Source organism: Sitophilus oryzae, unplaced genomic scaffold (genome assembly GCF_002938485.1).
Source record: "Sitophilus oryzae breed Bouriz unplaced genomic scaffold, Soryzae_2.0 scaffold_649_pilon_pilon, whole genome shotgun sequence".
NCBI classification, from domain to species: Eukaryota; Metazoa; Arthropoda; class Insecta; order Coleoptera; family Curculionidae; genus Sitophilus; species Sitophilus oryzae.
In genome coordinates this window covers 1773357-1793094 of record NW_022147250.1, presented here as the reverse complement: position 1 = coordinate 1793094, position 19738 = coordinate 1773357, and the positions used below count along the sequence as shown (strand labels likewise).

Here is a 19738-nt window from a genome sequence, read left to right as displayed (position 1 = left end):
TCCCGTATATAGCGTTTAACGCCTTGGGAGTAGCAAGGTACAGCTTGCTATACTAGAGCCGTTCGGTATACAAGGAAGGTAATGTGGCCAGCACTACGCTTCAACCGCCTATTATTACCTCAGGATGGTGAATCCCAAGTACTCATTTAAGGCTGAGTAAACTTCATACCTACATTTATTTAGTACCTATAAAAGTAAGTCAATATGTGGTTTTATTATCGATTATTCAGAAGCAATAGACTGAGCCTCTTTTTTATTGTTTCTCATAAGTTATTTCGTAAATCTCATTCAAGATGAAAAAGCTTTAGTTTAAAATTAATGTTAATTATAATTAGGAAAACTTTATTAAAAGTTTAATTGATGATATGGGATTTATAGATAAATATAATGCAGGTCAAAATAACGTAACACATTTTATTTAGTATAAAAATTAAGCTAATATAATATAATTTTATACTGTACAAGTATTTATTTACGTTTTGCCATCGTAGTTGCCATTCATTTAGAATAGTGGATTTTAAATGTTCGATAAGATGGCTTAACTACCTTAATATCAACTACTTCTAGACAAGAATTGTGTGCTGTATTATCTTCTTTTTCACTCCCAGCTATTCCAACATGGCTTGCATGGCTTGGGACGTGAAATAACTCATGTCTTTCTTGTAGTTCACCCAATAGAATCGTTCTCGCAGCTTCCTCCCAGGTTGGTAGTTGCTATTCATTCAGAATAGTGGATTTTAAATATATTTGGTAGTCGGATGGTTTAACTCTCGTAACAATAACTACTTTTAATAATTCTTTTTCTCAATTCTTTGCACTATAATTTAACATCCCACGTATTGTAATATTTTCCTTTGAATTTTGTTTCCTATTGTCCCATGGCTTGAGACGTAATGTTATAGCCCTTCCAGATCCTCATGTATATGTCCCTTTTCCTTGTAGTCCACCCAATAGAACCTTTCTCTTAGCTTCCTCTCAAGTTGGTAGTTGCCATTCATTAAGAATAGTGGATTTTAAACATGTTTCGTACTCGGATAGTTTAACTACTGTAACATCATAAATAAATTGTATACCAACACATAATGGCCAAACTTCAACAGACTTTAATATTCATAAACCTCATCAGAAGAAAATATTTTTTGATCCAAAGTTTTTTTCTCGTTATTAGAATAAATTACCTGCAATTTGTTAATTCATTACAACATTGAATAAAAGATGCAAAGTGTTTATACATACTATAATAGATAAATCTTCATTTAAAATTATGTGATAGATCTGCTTGCTTGTAGGATCTAGACTCATAAACTCAATAATTTCTTTTATTGATATAACCAATAAAGTGGTAATGCTGAAATTTTGTTTTTGATTTGAGCAATAGGGTCCATTATTTCCATTATTTGATGCTGTTATTGCTCTACAAAATGTTGATCTTTATCAAGGGATGTTTATGTGTATAATATTACTATTTATGTGTATAATAATACTGTAAGGTCGAAAAAACACGGCGTCCAATTGGCTTGGAAATGAACATCTCGATGACATTCTCCATATCATTTTACATATAAAATGACAGCAATCTTCATTTCATAGGCATCGCTGACGCCGTTTTTTATTCGATCAAATTGTACTTACGTGTATAATATTCATTTAATGGTTCCTGTTTTAGTTGCTGCTGTTCATATTTTGTTTTTTTTATTCTGTTGTTGCTCTACAAAATGTTAATATTTATGTGTATAACATTACTCTTTCTGTGTATAATTATACTTATGTGTATAATATTCATTTAATGGTGCCCTTCTTGCTTGTTGCTGTTGTTGCAATTCAGAATTTAAATTAACCTGACGCAGTAGGTAGAGCTTCATCCTCCAATATTTTCCTATGTAAATACTGAAGTGGACAGTATTTCTGATGACAATTTTATCACAAACTTTAACATCTTGTTCTTTAAAATGAAACTGCCATACCTTATCTGTAGATTTCAAAGCAATATCTAAATGCTTTTGACCATCTAATAATCTAATTCTTGTCTGAAAATCAATACGTAATATTATCGTGATGATTTTGATTTTTGATAGATTATTAAAATACAGCACTTACAGTTAACTATATTTCTTGAAAGTACCTACAATTTTATGTATTTCCTACTTTTACTTGTTTAAAAAAATGCCCACAATTTGTGTATGTCTGTCAAACTTTAAAATCATTAAAAATAAATTTTATTTAGGTTGTAACTTTATAAAAAGGATTGTAAAGATATACTTTGTAACATGTATGTCAATAATCTTACGAAAAATGTTTACTACACTTTTGATTGACAATACTGAATTATATTATGTATTTTACATACCGTAGGTTTTGCCTTTGCTCTTTATTTTTCCATCAGCTATTCAATCAACTTCGCACCACACACACTTTAACCATTGTTAAATAATAAATAAAGCACAAAATATTGATAAACAATAATTATTTTATATTCCAAAACTCTATCTAAAAAATAAAAACAAAACTTTTTTTGGGTGTAATGTTTGGTTATATTTATTTTTATTCTCTTATCTATGGTTACTTTTCATTTTTTAGATTCATGCGTTTTTAGCGCCACTGTGGTTATTTGGCGAACCCTTATTCTTCCCATTTTGTGACTTTTTCAATAAAAGTCCCGTAAGAGTTGTTTCTCCTTACCTCTACACTCCATACTCTAGACTAATAAAAACTTACCCTTAAACATCTATGTCTTTGGATTCTAATTTCTTCAATAATGTTTCGAACGGCAATCGATAAAGGTGTGTTTAACTCTGGTAAAAATGGCTGTTCAATATCAATCTGTATTGCTGATGGACAGCCAAAGACATTTTGAACAAATTCAGGGCTTGCCCCAAGTCCAACCCACAGAAACATGTATAAACCATTTTCTAAAATAAATAATACACTTAAACATAAAAAATATTTTATTTTAGTAAATATACACTTTGGACGACCAATATCCTTAACGGTAACACAGTTTGATCAAACAGTTTCGAAATATTTGTTATAAAAAATAATTTAAGATATAATACACAACAAATTTTATTCAGTTATAAAAATTACTTGAAAATCATTTAAAATTCAAGCACTATTTTTATTCTACTATATTCAAGCGCTATTTTTATTAGAAATGTCATATAATTAATTAATATAATAAATTAATTTAAACTTAGAACCAATAAAAATCATCGAATTTACTTATTTAAATTTTATCATATTATACAAGAATTATTCCTTATGTATACTAGGTGCATCTCGAAAGTGGTTCATCCCTATAACTTTTTTTATTTTTCCAGATAAAAAAAACGATATTTGGTATGTTAGTATATAACATAAATTAGGATTGATTGATGCATTCAATTGTTTTTGGTCACTTCCTGTTTCACCGGAAATGACTACAATTTTTGATTTTTAAATGGCACTCTAGGTATTTCTTTACTTTATTTGAGAGAAAATGACACTCTGAGTAGAATGACATGTCATATGTCAACTTTTGACAATTTCACTTATAAGAAAATCGTATTTTAAATTTCAATCTAGAGTGCCATAGCTGTGTTAGAAACACTAGTTTTTAATACAAGAGCTTTGGAAAAATAGATTTGATCGTCTAATGTTTTTCGTGTCTTGTCCTGGCCGGTTAAAAGATGCCCAAGTCGTATTTTTAATCATATCTCAATTCAATCAATTTTTTCAAATGGAACAAGGGTGGCTCATTAGCATATTTTGAAAAAGCATTTTTTACGAATAATTTGGTATTATACACTTGGTATTTCGAGTCAAATTGTGGTTATGAATCGCATGTTACAATTTAAAATAAACCATATGCGAAAATGTCAAAAGTTGACATATGATATGTCATTCTATTCAGAGTGTCATTTTCTATCGAATAAAGTAGAAATATAGCGACGATGTCATTTAAAAATTAAAAGTTGTAGTCATTGTTGGTGAAACAAGAAGTGATCAAAAACAATCGAATACGTCAATTAATCCTAATTTATGTCACATACTAACATACCAAATATCGTTTTTTATCTGAAAAAATAAAAAAGTTACAGGGGTGAGCCACTTTTGAGACGCACCCGGTATATACTCATTTATAAAAAATATGCAAATAAATTATTGGTATATTTTTAAAGAAACAGTCAATATCGATTATAAACCCAGAATAAGTACAGTTACAAGAAAAAAGGGTCTAGTTTATCTATACGTCTGTGAAAAACGTATATTCCTTAGCTGAACAGAGCTGGTTTCAGTTTCAGTTATAGGCATGGTGCATCACAGTTCCGCAGCGCTGTATATACCAGAAAGTAGAAATTTTCGTTATGTATCAATTTTCCTGGATACCAATTTGATCAAAAGCAAAAATGTATTCAAGCAGTTCGATGAAACAAGTGAGTAAACAAAGTGCTCGTTACATAATCCAAAAATTAAATAGACATGCTATGAGAGGATAAAATATAATTTGCAATATTAATGCTATACTTTTTTTTAATCAACTAGTGATTAAATGTTTTATGAACATCTTCTAAAATTATAATTATGTGCCTTTCAAAAATATCGTTATAGCCGAAATAGCCCCAATTATGACACCACTAATAAAACCGGTGATTAAAACTATGCTCGCTATAATAGTTGAACTCATCTAAAAAGTTTTTTTAACTGGAATAATAAATTATAATACAAGTTAGACCTTCTCAAAACATCAAAATATTTACTTTTTTACTTTTATTTTTAGAATTTTTTGAAATTATACTTCCTAACACTTTTAGAATAATTATATAAAACATTTTTTGTATACTCGCTATTTAAACTGGTGTATTTGTATATGTTACTGTAAATGTCCGAAATGCGGTAAAACCTGGAATAAGCGCGGTAAAACCTAGGATAAGCGCGCTAAACCTAGGATTTACCAATGAATTCAAACCCTCCAAATAACCACGCTAACCAACTCGAAATGCGGTAAAACCTAGGTAGTAAAACCTAGGTTTTACCGCATTTCGGACATTTACAGTGACATATATACTAGTCGTTTACGATATTCTTCGATGGTGGCAGCACCGGCGGAGAATGCACCAAGCCTATATGTCTGTGAAAACGTATATTCGTTAGCTGAACAGAGCTGGTTTCAGTTTCAGTTATAAAAATAGATATAAAAAGTTTTGATAATATAGAAAATGAATTTTATTAACGAAATTTTTAATTTAATGAATATATTAATCAACTGCCTGTCTCTTTTACTTACCTAAGATATAGACTCCTTGATCATTAATTTTTTCTATTGTGCATCGTACAGATGCTGGAATTTCCACTTTTTCTTTAGAAGCATCTATATCATGAATTGGTATAAGGCGGGGATAAAAATAGTTCACAGATGTTGAAACATTCATCATTAAAACATACTGCATTGCAAACGCCCTATCATCTATTGACATATCAGATCCGCCAGATAATGCATCACTTTTCAGCAGGCAATTTACATATAGAGGCAAAAGTTTCATGCATTCCGGTAAAATTAATTGTCCTGCACTACTTGGAGTTGCACAATTCTTTCTATAGGTCGCCAAGATTTGCGCTGCCCTATTAACTATTGTATCTTTAACAACTTTTGGATTATTATCTAATAACTTATATGTAGACTGCTTCGCTATATAGTTGATAACGGTGTCTAGATCACAACTTCTGTATAAATCAGCCATTTGTGAGCATGCTTTAAGTGACAGATTTAAAATTCTTAATCGTCTTTGGCCGCTACATGAAGTATAGAGCAAGGCGGTTTGTATATATACACCTTCTTCTTCAGATAGTTTATCGTCATGCTTTATTTCAATAGCCACACCTTTATCACAATCTAAAAAAAATCTTCGTTTTAATTAAATTACTTAATTTATACAGGTTCAGAAAACTACGTTAAGATACATGATATTGCTTACATGATGAGGTCATGTAATTTTTTCGTAAGTAGTTTCGTAGTTTTTTCGCGTGTAGGTCATAAAATTTTGTCCCTCAGATACGCCACGGATAAATATATATACGGCGTCGAATAAATTTGCTAGCTGCAATGTATGTAGAAAATTCGCTCGGCTTTTTATCGAGTATGTCACATTAATATCGGATTTCAATTTATTCCATTCTAGGATCGCTTGCGTTGACTTACATCGCTCATTCATAATCGAGCGATGTCGGTTATTTCAATAATCGAGTACTCGAGCGAATTTTCCCTCTCACCCCTAGAACAAAAGTGACTAGCAACAAATTTTGCTTTGCATAATTTTAGCTCTAGAATATATTTTTGAAGAAAAAAATCGTAGACTGAAAAATGTCAAATCATTTTTATTTAGTTTTATTATTGAAAAGTCTCAGTGGCCTCTCAAATTGTGGATATATCCAGAGCACCCAGAGACAGAGCTCACACAAAAAGGGTAAAAGAACATCTGAAAATTCTTAAATCGGAATCGGCAGAAACCGATTTAAGTCGAACACTCTTGTCCTTTCACCAGCGAGGATATAACAGGGTTTGACGGAATCCATCCTGAATTTCTTCTCAACTGCGGAAAATACACAAGAGTTTGGTTAGGTTGCAGGTAAACGCTTAAAAGTAATAGCCGTCCAAAAAACTGATAATCAGCTGATCGACCAGGAAGTTATCGACCAATTGCGTTATTGTCAATAATGTACACATTACTAGAAAGAATAATATATAATAGAATAAGTCCAGTTATAAAGACACTGTTTGGTGTTTGGAGGGAGGGAATGATATACAAATTCCTACGCATAATTCCTTGTAAATTCACAGCGAGATTAATAGAGAACATGCTTAATGACAGAGTATTTCAAGCGATAATGGGATCAGAAGTCAGCACCCCCAGAAAGCTTAAGAATGGTCTGCCGCAAGGATCGGCACTGGCACCTTTGTTGTTTGTCTATATATTGCAGATATGCCTAAAACGACATCAATAAAGTTTGGCTATGCTGACGACTGGGAACTAACCATCCAAACAAAATCAATGGAAGAAGCCTCAGAAATTTTAACTTTTTTCGAAAATGGAGACTCCAACCTAACATAACGCTTCGAAAACCGAAGTATCATATTTCCATTTAAACAACGATATGGCCGAGAGGAAACTTAATGTCTACTTTGATAACACATTACTAAATCAGAATAAAAACCCAAAATACTTAGGCATCGCTCTTGACCGAATACTAAGTTTTAACGTACATCTATCTAAAACTGCGGAAAAAAAGACCAGAAACAACATTATCCAGAAATTCTGTGGTTCGACATTGGGAGCATCAGATCGTCTGCTGTGGAACTGGTTTACTCTGTAGCGGAGTACTGTGCTCCAGTGTGACTTAACAGCTGTCACGTACAAAAGATTGACGCGCAGTTAAACAACTATATGAGAATGGTCGCTGGCGTAATCAAATCCACCCCAACCCACTGGCTACCAGTTCTAAGCAATATTCCACCACCTCACCTCCGCCGAACCAATTCGCTGATCAATGAATATTTAAAGATACTTGAGAACAGAGAACTTCCAGTACATAATTATATTGAAGATGCAAACAAAAACCCACTACGTTCCAGAAAACCACCTATAAAGACCGCAAGAACTGCTATAGAAACTCAGTTTAATCATCTATCGGAATCGTTCATATCTGTAAGTTTTGAAATTTATAACAGAGGTTATTAACCCAAAAATATAAAATGTTAGGGTATTGTTAAAAATCAAAAATATATTCTACTTAATTGGGTTCGTTGGAAGCGCTAAAGACTCGTGTGTATTTCTATGTAAAAACTAACATTGTCCGAACAGATTACGAAACAATGATAGATTGAAACTTATTTATTTTGTTTATTCGGCGCGCAACAACGCGTCTTCGCCTCACTTACCGACTAGGCTCGCCGCGTCCACGCGCTAAGGTCGTTGTGCAATCCGGACGCTCAATTATTCCGAATTTATCTTCTGTCCATAGCGACTGGACAGCTCAAAATTTTCTCTAAATATATGTATATACGATTTAATATAGGTACTATGTTTTACCAAATTGAAAAATATATCATGAGCTGTAAAAATATTAGGTCAGTGATGCCAATTCGTGGGAAATTTCGAGAACCAGAGAGAAAAGAGAGATTTTAACCCGAAACACCGTATTTGTGGGAAATTCTAAATTCATGTATTATTCGTAAAAAATAGTTATAGTATATGTGTTTTTCAACAAAGTTTCTGGCAAGTTTGCGTATATGCATTGCTGTATGGCTTTCTCGGAGATTTTTTGTGTGACAAAAAACTTGAAAAGTATATTTCAAAATTTGTTTATTTTTTTTATAATTTTCAGTTAAAAAACATATCTGCATTGTGTTGATGACACTACATTTCATTTGAGAACTCGTGGGAAATTTTAGAAGAAAAAAAAAAGGAAATTTTGACCGTCTTCATGGGAAATTCTATTTCAGAAAGTTGGCAACACTGTATTAGGTGAACAACCGCCACTGTACTTTGGAGTCAAAATGGCGGATGTCGATGATATATTGGCATTAATTTAAAAAATATGGTTATTTAAATTTTAATTATTTAATTTAAATGTCGACAGGATGAGACAATAACATTGTGAGAGAAAAATAAAATAATAAGGAGGCTATTTTCTCAATAAACTATTGCTAATAAACCTTTCAATGGTTTTTATACAACTTATGAATCAACAGCATTGTCGAAGGTGTCTTTTCATTTTTAAATTTTCCGCCACTAAATACAAATAAAATAGATTCAATTGTGGTACTCTATAATATCTAGGGAGCTTATCACAACGAAATGACTAGCGAATCACGGAATATTTTTATAAGAGGATGATTGGCGATTATGAAAAGGCTGGAGAAATGACGCTGTGACGTCGTAAATTCCTCAATAGACTTTTTCCGTACAGTACAGAACACAAGTGACATCTGTGAGTATAAAAGAAGGTGAGAAGAGTTAGTATTTGGATAAGTAAATGGCGGATTGACAAGAAATCGATTGGAAGTGATCAGAAATGAATTGTCGCTATTGTGAGATATTTGCAGTGTTATTAAGTAATACATTGTATAGTTCTTAGTAAATAAATTAGTTAAGTGTGTTATCATGTGTTTAAATATCAAGACACAAGGTATCTCTATAATTAATGTGCCAATATTATTTGTTAATAATTATAATTATTATATTACTAATTAATTCCATTAAAAAGAACTAAAGATTACCTATTGCTGCTATCTCCATATCCCTAGTATTAGACATATAAAAATATCCATAAAAATCTGTTGGTCGAACACCAGTGGACGTTCTTACTCTCATAACTCCATCAAATGCAATTGGTCTACTAATATCCATAATTATATCTTTAACTAAACGTTCACCGTCAACATCAGCCTATATAAAGTATAAATTATTAATGCAATAAGCAAAATATTACTGTATTATTTACTAGCCAAACCAAACTACCTATATGATTTATAAAAAAAACTATCACAACTAATAGAAGTTACCTGGAAATATGTATACTTGAATATTTCTCCTCCAGTAAGTCTAGAAACTTGACTTATTGTAGAAATATCAATATAAGAATTATTGAATATAAACAAGTCCACTGAACATCCTGCTGCCACACAATCTTGCCCAAGTTGATTGTAGGCTTGTGTTTGAGGATTTAAAACGGTCCTTTCTTTGTCAGTCCCTAATAGTTTTCTATCATCCCTATTCCTTAATTTTCCAGGAGCTTCCGCTGTCGGTAGCGTGGAGTGGAATACCATTAACTTACCAACACAATTAGAGGCCTAAAATAATGAGCAAGTATATATGTACATTTTAAATAGTTTTTTTCTTTGTTATTTGTGTTTTTTTGCTTCAGACGATGGGAAAAGATATACTTTCCGAAATATTAAGCATTTTTTTGTCCTTTAGGCAAATTTGTTTATTATTAAACCACTGCTGACAATTAGTCTCCGTTGGATTAACACAGAAAATAACTTTTTATTTTGTTGATTTTCTTACAGTGGCGAAATACCCATAGGACTTTTTTGAACAGATGAATACACCACAGAGGTGTAGACATTATATTAATATATACTATAAAAAACGTACCTTCAAAGCTTCTAATCCAGCTAAAATGGCAGGTAAAAGAACAATTTCTGTTTCTTTAGTATCAGCAAACATTACAGGAATTTGTTCCATAAGTGCATCAATGACTGCTTCAGATTCTTCAACTGTGGATAAAAATCCATCCAAAAGTGGCATAAACATTTCTTGTGTATCACCTACTACCATCATTTGAGGAGCAGCTAATGAGCCCTAAAATTAATTGTTTATTAAACAACAAATATTACTCCAAAAATTATATAAAAAATATAGTCTCACCAAAATAATATAAACAAATTCACTTAAGTCTATCTTCTACTTACTTTAATGTTATAAAAATGAACAGAACTGTTATATGTAATGTATCCAACCCTCATATTGCTTTTTTCTTGCCCTTGGTCTACTGGCAAGTTTTTAATAATTTCTTTCATTTGTGAGCAAACCAACTGCACCATGCCAGATTTAATATTGTTGTAAGAAACGTCAATTATAAAAATGATAGCTGGAGGTTGTGGCAACACATTATTTCGACAATAATCTTTTGTGGCAACAAATTCATATGTTCCAAGTACTAATTCTGGCCGTTCATATTTATCCATTCTGTTACCAGTATGATCCAAATGTTGAAAATATTCGGCGGGTACTAAAAATATGTAAATAATACTTTAAATCTTTAAACACAAACTATTATTGTTGGCATTAAACTATTATGTGATTATAAATTCGTCGTCTGTATTGTTGCGAAACCAGCCCTGCTCTAATATGCCCCGCCCTAATATGACCTTCTGGAATCCTATCGATATAGTTCAGTCATTGGGGATTTTTGCTTGGAAAAAAGTCCGCAAGTTTTGCAACTCTGCAGGTTTATAGATTTTGGGGTCCCTAACTAAAATCCATAAAATGCACATTTCCAGACTTGCCGCCGGCGCCGCCATCTTGCCAAGATGGCGCCCAAAATCGGTATTTTGTAAATATCTCGAAAACTATGCGTTTTTCGCAAAAATTTGAGGAGAGCAAAATTAAAGAGAATAAAATTTCCTATAAAAAAGGTTCTATGAAAATTTTCGCTAAAGTCAACCGTTTAGGCACAAAATCCCTGGAAATTTTACAATTTTGCGTAAAATATGATATATTATGTATAGTCGATTTTCCGAAATCAAATGTCGATTAGGGTTCACTAATACTAGTTTTAGTTTAGTTTCTTTAATTTTGTCATGAAACAGTGGCGTATCATTAATTCGCTCATTAATTTATGAATAATCAATTTGAATTATTGAAAATGTGTACTTGTTTCCACACCACCCAAGAGGTAAAGTCATGGGGCGTTTATTTTAACGTGGTCTCCCCGGAGGCCTATTCTACTAGGTAAATTAAAAACTTTAACTTATCTGCACAAGCCCGACGGATCTGGCTCTTTGATGTAAAGTCGATCGTGTCTGCTGTGCTGGGCTCATCAGGGTGGTCTCTCAATTCGTCCAACTCTTCATCTTCAGCCGCCAGAGGGATATCTACAGGCAAGTCCAACTCCTCTTCATCGAATTCGTCAAGTGACACTTCAGTGACGTTGTCACAGGATTTCCCATTGCAGTATGCACAAATCATTGATCATTTTAATCCTGATTTTCTGCATCCGCACGCTTTACCACAGTTGTTGGTTTTGCATTTACAGGATAAAAATGCCAATAGGGATTTTGCAGCTGGATCTGTCAACGTTGTGTAATGCCTGTTTTTGTTTTCTTCCAACCCCATTCTTCGGCATATTTGGTACAACCAGACCAATGCTGAACCTGGTGGTAAGTTCGCAATGAATGCTGTCCAGCACGACAATTAATTATTCATAAATTAATTATTATTATATTAAACGAATTAATGATATGCCACTGTTTTATGACTGAATTGAAGAAACTAAACTAAAACTAGTTTTAGTGAACCCTAATCCACATTTGATTTCGGAAAATCGACACTATACATAATATATCATACTTTAAGCAAAATTGTAACATTTCCAGGGATTTTGTGCCTAAACGGTTGACTTTCGCGAACATTTCCATAGAACCTTTTTTATAAGAAATCTTATTCTTTAATTTTTCTCTCTTCAAGTTTTTACGAAAAACGCATAGTTTTCGAGATATTTACAAAATACCGATTTTGGGCGCCATCTTGGCAAGATGGCGGCGCCGGCGGCAAGTCTGGAGATGTGTATTTTATGGATTTTAGTTAGGGACCCCGAAACCTATAAACCTGCAAAGTTTCAAAACTTCCGGACATTTTTCCAAGCTGGCCCCTTTTTTGATCCCCAATGACTGAACTAATACAGGGACACCGAATTGTGTCAGACGATGGAACGAACAGAAAACACGAGAACATTCCAAACTTTCTCTATGCACCTAATAATCTAACAGAGTGTTCGAAACCGTCTGTATAACTGGGCGTATAATTACCGAGGCCCAGTATACAGGGTGGTCCGAACTGTATTCCGGAAACTTCGGCGGCATATTCTGCAGAAAAAATTAAGTAAAGAAGTTCGTATAAATGTATGTTCTAAAATGCTTAGTTTCGTTAGTGTAGAAATTTCATTTTTATTTCGATTTTTTCCAAGACGATTTCTGAAGTAACGTCAATATTTAGATGAAAATTGGTGTCTGAGAGTTTTTTGAAATGAGAAATTTGATTCTGATGACAATATAAATCCTATTTGTAGGGGGCGTAACCTACATGAGTTTTAACATGGTTTTGACTGTTTTGAAAAAAAAAGAGCGAGTAAAAAAAACATTTCCGTGAATTTTTACGAAAAAAATGTCTTAGTAAAAATCGCTGCGAGCAACCGTTCCCAAGATATTTAGAATAGAAATAGTCAATACATGTCATTATTGACAAAAAATAAATATGTTGACTAAACAGTTATTTGACTGAAATGATAATTCAAGAATTTTTTATTTTTTAAATTAATCATAAATTTTTCTTCGAAAAAATGATGATAAAACAGTTTCTGTTGAACTTTTAGCACTAAAACATTTCAAATTTATCATTTAATAACTATTTAGTCAACATGTTTAATTTATGTCAATGATGACAGGTATTGATAATTTCGGTTCAAAATATCTCGAGAACCATTACTCGTAGCGATTTTTACCAAGAGACCTTTTTTACGTAAAAAACGTCGTAAATGTATATTTTTTACTCAGTAGTTTTATACAGGTACGGAAGAAAAGTTATTACTCTTCAAACCAGTTAAAAATATGTAGGTATGTCAAAAAACTCCCAGACAACAACTTTCATCCAAATATTGAGATTACTTTAGAAATTATTTGAGAAAAATCGAAATAAAAATGAAATTTTTATACACTGTATCTCCGAAACTAAGCATTTTAGGACACATATTTATACAAACTTTTTTACTTATTTTTACCTGCAGGATATGCTGCCGAAGTTCGGAATACAGTCCAGAATACAGTTCGGATCACCCTGTATAGGACAGACGATAAGTTACGGTCGACGTGTATCTTCCTGGGCTTAATAAATTCAAAATAAATTCCTTATATAAATAGTTGTAAATAAGTTTGATAGTTTTTAAGTTTTTCTTGTTTTGTTAATTAGTGAAAATAAATTAGACTTTAAAATTGTCCACACGGAACCGAGTAAAAACGTAACAGTATTTTTAAGCGAATGACAAAGAGAAAAGTAGTTGGCTAATAACCATTTGAAAGATGGAAACGTAAAGAAATGTACGCTTTTCCTGCGGCACACTGGCAAATTTTTCAGAATTCGCGGTCAAATTGAACTCCGTCCGCTTTGGAATCTGGGTTATTGCAAAATACATGAATGAAAGGAGTTTAAGAACAATATATTATGCAAATTTTGAGTCTGTGGTCAAATATGGACTGATTTTTTGGGGAAGTAACAGTATGATCGAAAAAAATTTTATTGTCCAAAAAAGGGTATTAAGAATAATAAAAAAAAATGTGTTGTAAGGATAGATGCAGAGGTGTTTTTAAGAAAAATAATATGCTGATGATGAGTGGAACGTATATATTTCAATGTCTTATGTTCTTCTTTAACAACAAACATTTATTTGATATTCACAACGTGAACAACACATGAATATAATACAAGAACAATGAATGTATGCTATCCACCTCATCGGTTGGCTTTAACGAAAAAAATGCAAGGTACAGCTGCCTAAAAATTTTCAACAGTTTACCCAATTATATTAAATGTGAAAACAATAAGAACATTTTTAAGAATAAACTGAGAACATTTTTAATAGATTTAAAACCATACTCTACAATAGATTTCATTAGGGACTAATATATGATTTTAATTTGATTTTTTGTGCAACATTTGTTTTTGTACTGTAATGACGGTATCTCATTTCGTATCTGTATGTTTTTGTAAGTTATATGCAAATACATGTAGTAGATATTATTTTGAAATAAAGATTATTATTTATTTATTTTTCTGTTCTTGTGCTCATGACAAATTGGTTTCCGTTTGGATTCACGCAGCGGTGTTTACAAAAAATATCTTTATTTTGCAGATTCTCTCCTAGTGGCAAAAATACCAGAAGCCTTTACTAGAAATAAACTGGCCACAAAGGTATATATTACATTATTTAACCTATATGTATATAATTATTGCATTTTATTGATACACAGGGCGGTCACAATTTTGACGTGACCATTAGTCTCCAGAAAGTATTAAACATATACAAAATGACATTTTTAATACTTGATGCAGTTTGGAGTACTCTAAAATTACAAAAAAATTGAAAAAATAATATGATATGCAATTTTAATGAATCAAACAGAGACTCTTGAAATTCTAATGAGCGTTATTTGAACTTGCATCTTGAGTACTTGTACCGTTTTACTCTTTCACAGCAAATTTCATATTTCGGAAGCACTTTTGTATACCAGAGAACAAACTGAGAATTGGACTAAAAGTCTAACAAGAGAATTACAGTCATCTAAGTATGTGACAATAATTCTATTAATGTTTTTTTGGGCGTCGGTGAACTGAACAGAAAACATGCTGTAAGCGTGTTTTCATTTCTTTGGTTTGTGTTTGGCTCGAGTTGAGTTGGTTTGGTATTGGTTGGTTTGGTTTTGTATTGGTTGGTTTTGTATGGGTTGGTTAGGGTTTGGTCAGGTTGGTTTGGGTTGGTTTGGCTGTTTTTTTTCCTTTTTATCTGTTTGATTGATATTTTGGTTTAAACAAGCAAAGCGTGTTTTGCGTAAGCGTGTTTTGATTGCTTTTGTTGTTTTTTTTAGATTTCCCATTCACACATTACCAACGCCTTTTTATTATTAAAAATGGTTATTTTTTCAAAATAAAAATAAAAAAACAGAAAAAGAAAATTCAGTGGATCTGGCAACATTGCTTTTCCTTCTGTCGCTGTCATGTTAAATCATGTGTTAAAATTCTTCATAACGTCAAATATGTGTCAAAAACTATTAAAATTAAACATAGATAAATGCAACAAGTTTAGATGGGAAAGCCCGTCAAAATTTTGGGTCGCGACCGTTATACGCGATCTGGCGCTGCTATAGCGGTCGCTAAGAACAACAGCAAACAAAAACAGAAATAATTTTCTCTTGTCAAAGTCAGAATCTTCAAAAATCATAATAATCTTTCAAAATCTAAACCGCTCTCATTAAAGAAATTCCGAAATGTGTTTATATAGCGTTCATTTTCAAAGTAATTATTGCTATCTTGTGAGTTTAATTCAAGTTTTATTTACTTCAACCGGTGATAATTGTGAAAAAAATGGCATTAAAAACTTAAAAAGCTGTGCTGTGAACTGTGAACTGCAAAAACCATCGTGGATCGTGGCATAACGTCGGTTTCCAATGTTTCATAGGTATTTCATACATGCGTCCTTATATAAAATAAAGTTTCTTGTATGCAACACACTGTATTTTATTTATAAATAAACAAACGAAAATAATAATAAATTTAAATAAACAATATTTGGCGACATAATTCCGGAAAAAGCCGAACCGCTCCGAAATTTTCAAAAGTTTTGGGTCGCGACCGTTGCAAGAATAGCGCCAAAAATAGTGTTTACATTGTCCTTATGGGCACTTTCCAATCTAAACTTGTTTCATTTATCTATAAAATTAAATTAAAATATTTTAAAATTCTGTGCATAATCTCCATTTATTTTTCTTTAAAACTACTACTAAAAATGGTTACTTGTTGATAAAAAAAAGAAAAATGCAAAAATCGTGTCAGGATAGTTCACCGGATCCGTTTTTTTGATTGAAATCTACTTTATTATTTTTTGGCAGTTTTTTGATGTCATCTGCCAAAACTGTACCTTCATGTAGTGAACATACTTTAGGTTAGATTTTTTCAGGTGTGACTATTGGACTATTTAACTAAAATAAGACCTTTTACATTTTTCAGTATTAAGCTTTTCAAAAAGTCTAATAATTGGAAACTGAACCCTCCATTGACAAAGAACTAATTTGTCAATGGCTTATTACTTCCTATAAACATCGAAGCAGTTTCCTGAGGCGCAATGACTTTTATTAAGAATAAAAATTTTCGAAAGACGGAACATTTTTTCCAGATATGTCCTGTTATCTTGAACATACTCTACAAATGTGCATTTGTTTACTTACCATCGGTAGTAGCTTTGCAAAACAAGCATTGAAATCTTCTTCCCGAATCTATAAATTGCATAAAAGGGCACATATATGCTTTACATCTAATGCACCTTACAGGTCCAACATCACCAAAGTTAACAATTGGTGGGGGGTATTCTCCTTCTTCTAATCTTGCCATTGGACTAATAACTAAACTAAATGGTACACCAGTTTGTTTCATTATGTCCTTAAAAATAGTTTGTTATCATACTAAGAAAAATTTATAAAACATTAAGAATACCTGAGTAATAGGTACATTATACATTGTTGATCTGATAAACCTTGGACTGGAATTACCCTGATCTTGAACTACAAATTTTGTTGTAACTAATGGAGGAACTAAACCTTTCTGATTTGTTATAAATGGGCCTGATCTAGTCCGCTGATCATCCTGAGTTACTTGAATCTGAAGAACAAATAACATTATTATATATTTTATTTAAACATATAAATATTACATCAGTAATTTATGATACAACAAACTAATATTTAATTACCGGACTTGGCATTTGATCAGGATCAAGTCTTTTCTGCTGCTGTGCAGGTTGTTGAGGATATCCACCTGGATGTTGGGAGTATCCAGCTGGTTGTTGAGGGTATCCAGCTGGTTGTGGAGGATATCCACCTGGTTGTTGAGGCATGGGAGGATAACCAGATTGATTTCTGGCACCTTGATTTGTGTAATTAGGCTGGTTTATTGTTTGTGGCATGTATGGATGTGGTTTTGGCCCATTTAAATTCATGCCTTAACATAAACAAAAATAATTAGTTACAAACATTTTAAAAATTATATAAAATACCTTGCATCTGATTGGACAGATCAGGCTGTGGAGGTAATTGGCCTGGTGGATGTATAGGACCAGCATGCTGAGTAAATTTTTGAGGTCCTAACGCATGTAGTGGTTGCATTTGAGGAGGTGACATTGGAGGTACTCTATTTGGAAGTTGCGAAGGTGGACCTTGAAATGAATTAATTTGTCCTGGTAAAGGATTCGGATGACCTATAGGTGGCACTTGTTTAGCATTTAAAGGAGGTACTGGACCTGATATATGTGGATTTTGATGTTTTTGTGGCCCACTGTTTTCAAATTGATTTGATAGAACTGGCGTGGATTTTGGACCAGCAAATTGTACTCCTGGATTTATCGAGCTGTTTGGCAATAATGGTGGGCTTATAAAATTATTATTTTGAATGGGTGGACCATTAAGAGAAGGTTGATGAGTTGGTGGATTTTGACTGGGAATATATTCTTGACCATGACTGGAAGTTTGAGTCTGTGAAAATCTCTCTGGGTTATCTAACGAAGTTGCAGCATAAACATTATTTAAGTGAGATGGTGGACCTTCTCCTGGCATAATCTGTGAGTTAATTTTTTGTTCTGGTAGAGGTGGATTTCCTAATGATTGATATCCAGAAGACATTTTGTGTGAGGGAGGTGCAGAAGAACCACCTAAAAAAAAAATCAAAATGTAGTATTATATTAATTTGTAATAAGAGAATTATTGTATTATAATTTATAAATGAATAGTAATAGTAACTGTCACAATTTAATATTTAAGGATTTAGTATAATAGTATAATCAGTTCATTAATAGTATACCAAGACTTATCCACTTATAAAATAATTCCACAAATAAAAATATAGGTACCTACCTAGATTAATTACATTGCAAAAAATTATCTCTAATCTAAATAGAAATATATTTATGGAACAAAAGAATGAAAACTGAAATACCTAACTTAAAAATAACTACTTACCCATAGTTTTAACAGATCCAGGTACGGAAGGTCCTAATGAATGACCATTTTGGTGATATCCTGCATTACTAGTAGGTGAAGAAGTTAATGAAATATTTTCGAAGTTTTGATTTCCCCCAAATTTAGGGACTTCCATCCCAGGTGGGGGTAAATATTGTGGATTCATGCTTTCTATAAAAAAATATCCTGGTTTTTAAAGTAATAATAATATAGTTAAAAATGTTTAATAGTTGTAACATATTGGAAAAACATACTTAAATATAAACTCTACTGTTATTACGTATTAAAAATCGATACGATATAATATATATTTTAATACAACTTAATATTTAATACTATTTTCTTATTCAATACGGTAGGGTAAACTTAAAATTTTGCAACAAATTGTGAAGGGAACAAATGGATGACTTGTACCCACCTATTACGTTACAATAATACTTAAATAACAGTAAGAATTTGTTTAAATTTTACCGTTAATATTATATACCATAAATTACAAAGAAAACTTACAATATAGGTAGTAATATTATAAAAAAATATTTTTAAAATCCGCAAAACAAGTCACATTAAAATAATTCACAACACTTCATGCCACGTAACATGCACTGCGCATGTTTATGTGATAGTTCGGTTGCCTCCACGTCACATAAGCAATTTCGTTATACCTTGGTTGAAATATGAAAAAAATTTATGAGGTCATTAGCTGGGATGTAAATCTATCATATATAAATTATTTTTATCAAATCTCTCACAATCATATATAAAAGAATTCTGCTCTTAATCAGGGATATATCAGGGATGAGCAAATGGGATGAGCGTTTAAAAAAATGTTTTTACAGTTTTTGACGTGTAAATAATATAGTTTTTATGCTGTTACTGAGTTTATAAGATCTAAGTACTTACTACGTAAACGAAATAAACGTAATTTGAAAACGTAATAAACTGAAAAAACTTAATAAAACAGACTTTGTAAGGTATTTTAAGTGGGTGACTTTGAGACGAATATTTACTGCATTTGCTCACAGATACTACGCATGCGCATATACAATGTTGCCATATATTGCACAATTACAGGATATTTTCGAATTATTTCTCAGTTGAAAACAAAAGTGTTTTTTTAGCGTTTTCAATATTTATTGTTTAATGTAATTTTTTATTATTTTAATATTTAATACTTCAACAGCATAGAGTTACGATATATGG

General features: G+C 31.9%; 1 protein-coding gene and 1 long non-coding RNA gene across 2 annotated transcripts in view; both read right to left on the bottom strand.

Annotated features, from left to right (window-relative positions):
* LOC115887838 (protein transport protein Sec24C) overlaps nt 1–19140 on the bottom strand; it is a 28690-nt gene extending 9550 nt beyond the window's left edge. Inside the window, exons 1-12 of the mRNA XM_030907355.1 lie at nt 19046–19140; nt 18536–18706; nt 17578–18228; nt 17275–17522; nt 17019–17183; nt 16754–16964; nt 10451–10770; nt 10134–10340; nt 9539–9826; nt 9254–9422; nt 5264–5869; nt 2716–2909 (exon numbers count right to left, since the gene is read on the bottom strand). Coding sequence (XP_030763215.1) covers nt 2716–2909; nt 5264–5869; nt 9254–9422; nt 9539–9826; nt 10134–10340; nt 10451–10770; nt 16754–16964; nt 17019–17183; nt 17275–17522; nt 17578–18228; nt 18536–18701 — 3225 coding nt within the window. The 5' untranslated portion in view covers nt 18702–18706; nt 19046–19140. The remainder of the gene's footprint in view (nt 1–2715; nt 2910–5263; nt 5870–9253; nt 9423–9538; nt 9827–10133; nt 10341–10450; nt 10771–16753; nt 16965–17018; nt 17184–17274; nt 17523–17577; nt 18229–18535; nt 18707–19045) is intronic.
* On the bottom strand, nt 1143–2032 carry LOC115887839. Its single transcript, XR_004051162.1, has 4 exons — nt 1765–2032; nt 1633–1708; nt 1237–1414; nt 1143–1178 (listed from the first exon to the last, which is right to left on the bottom strand). It is a non-coding gene; the product is annotated as an uncharacterized LOC115887839 (long non-coding RNA).
* Nucleotides 19141–19738: the final 598 nt, after the last annotated feature.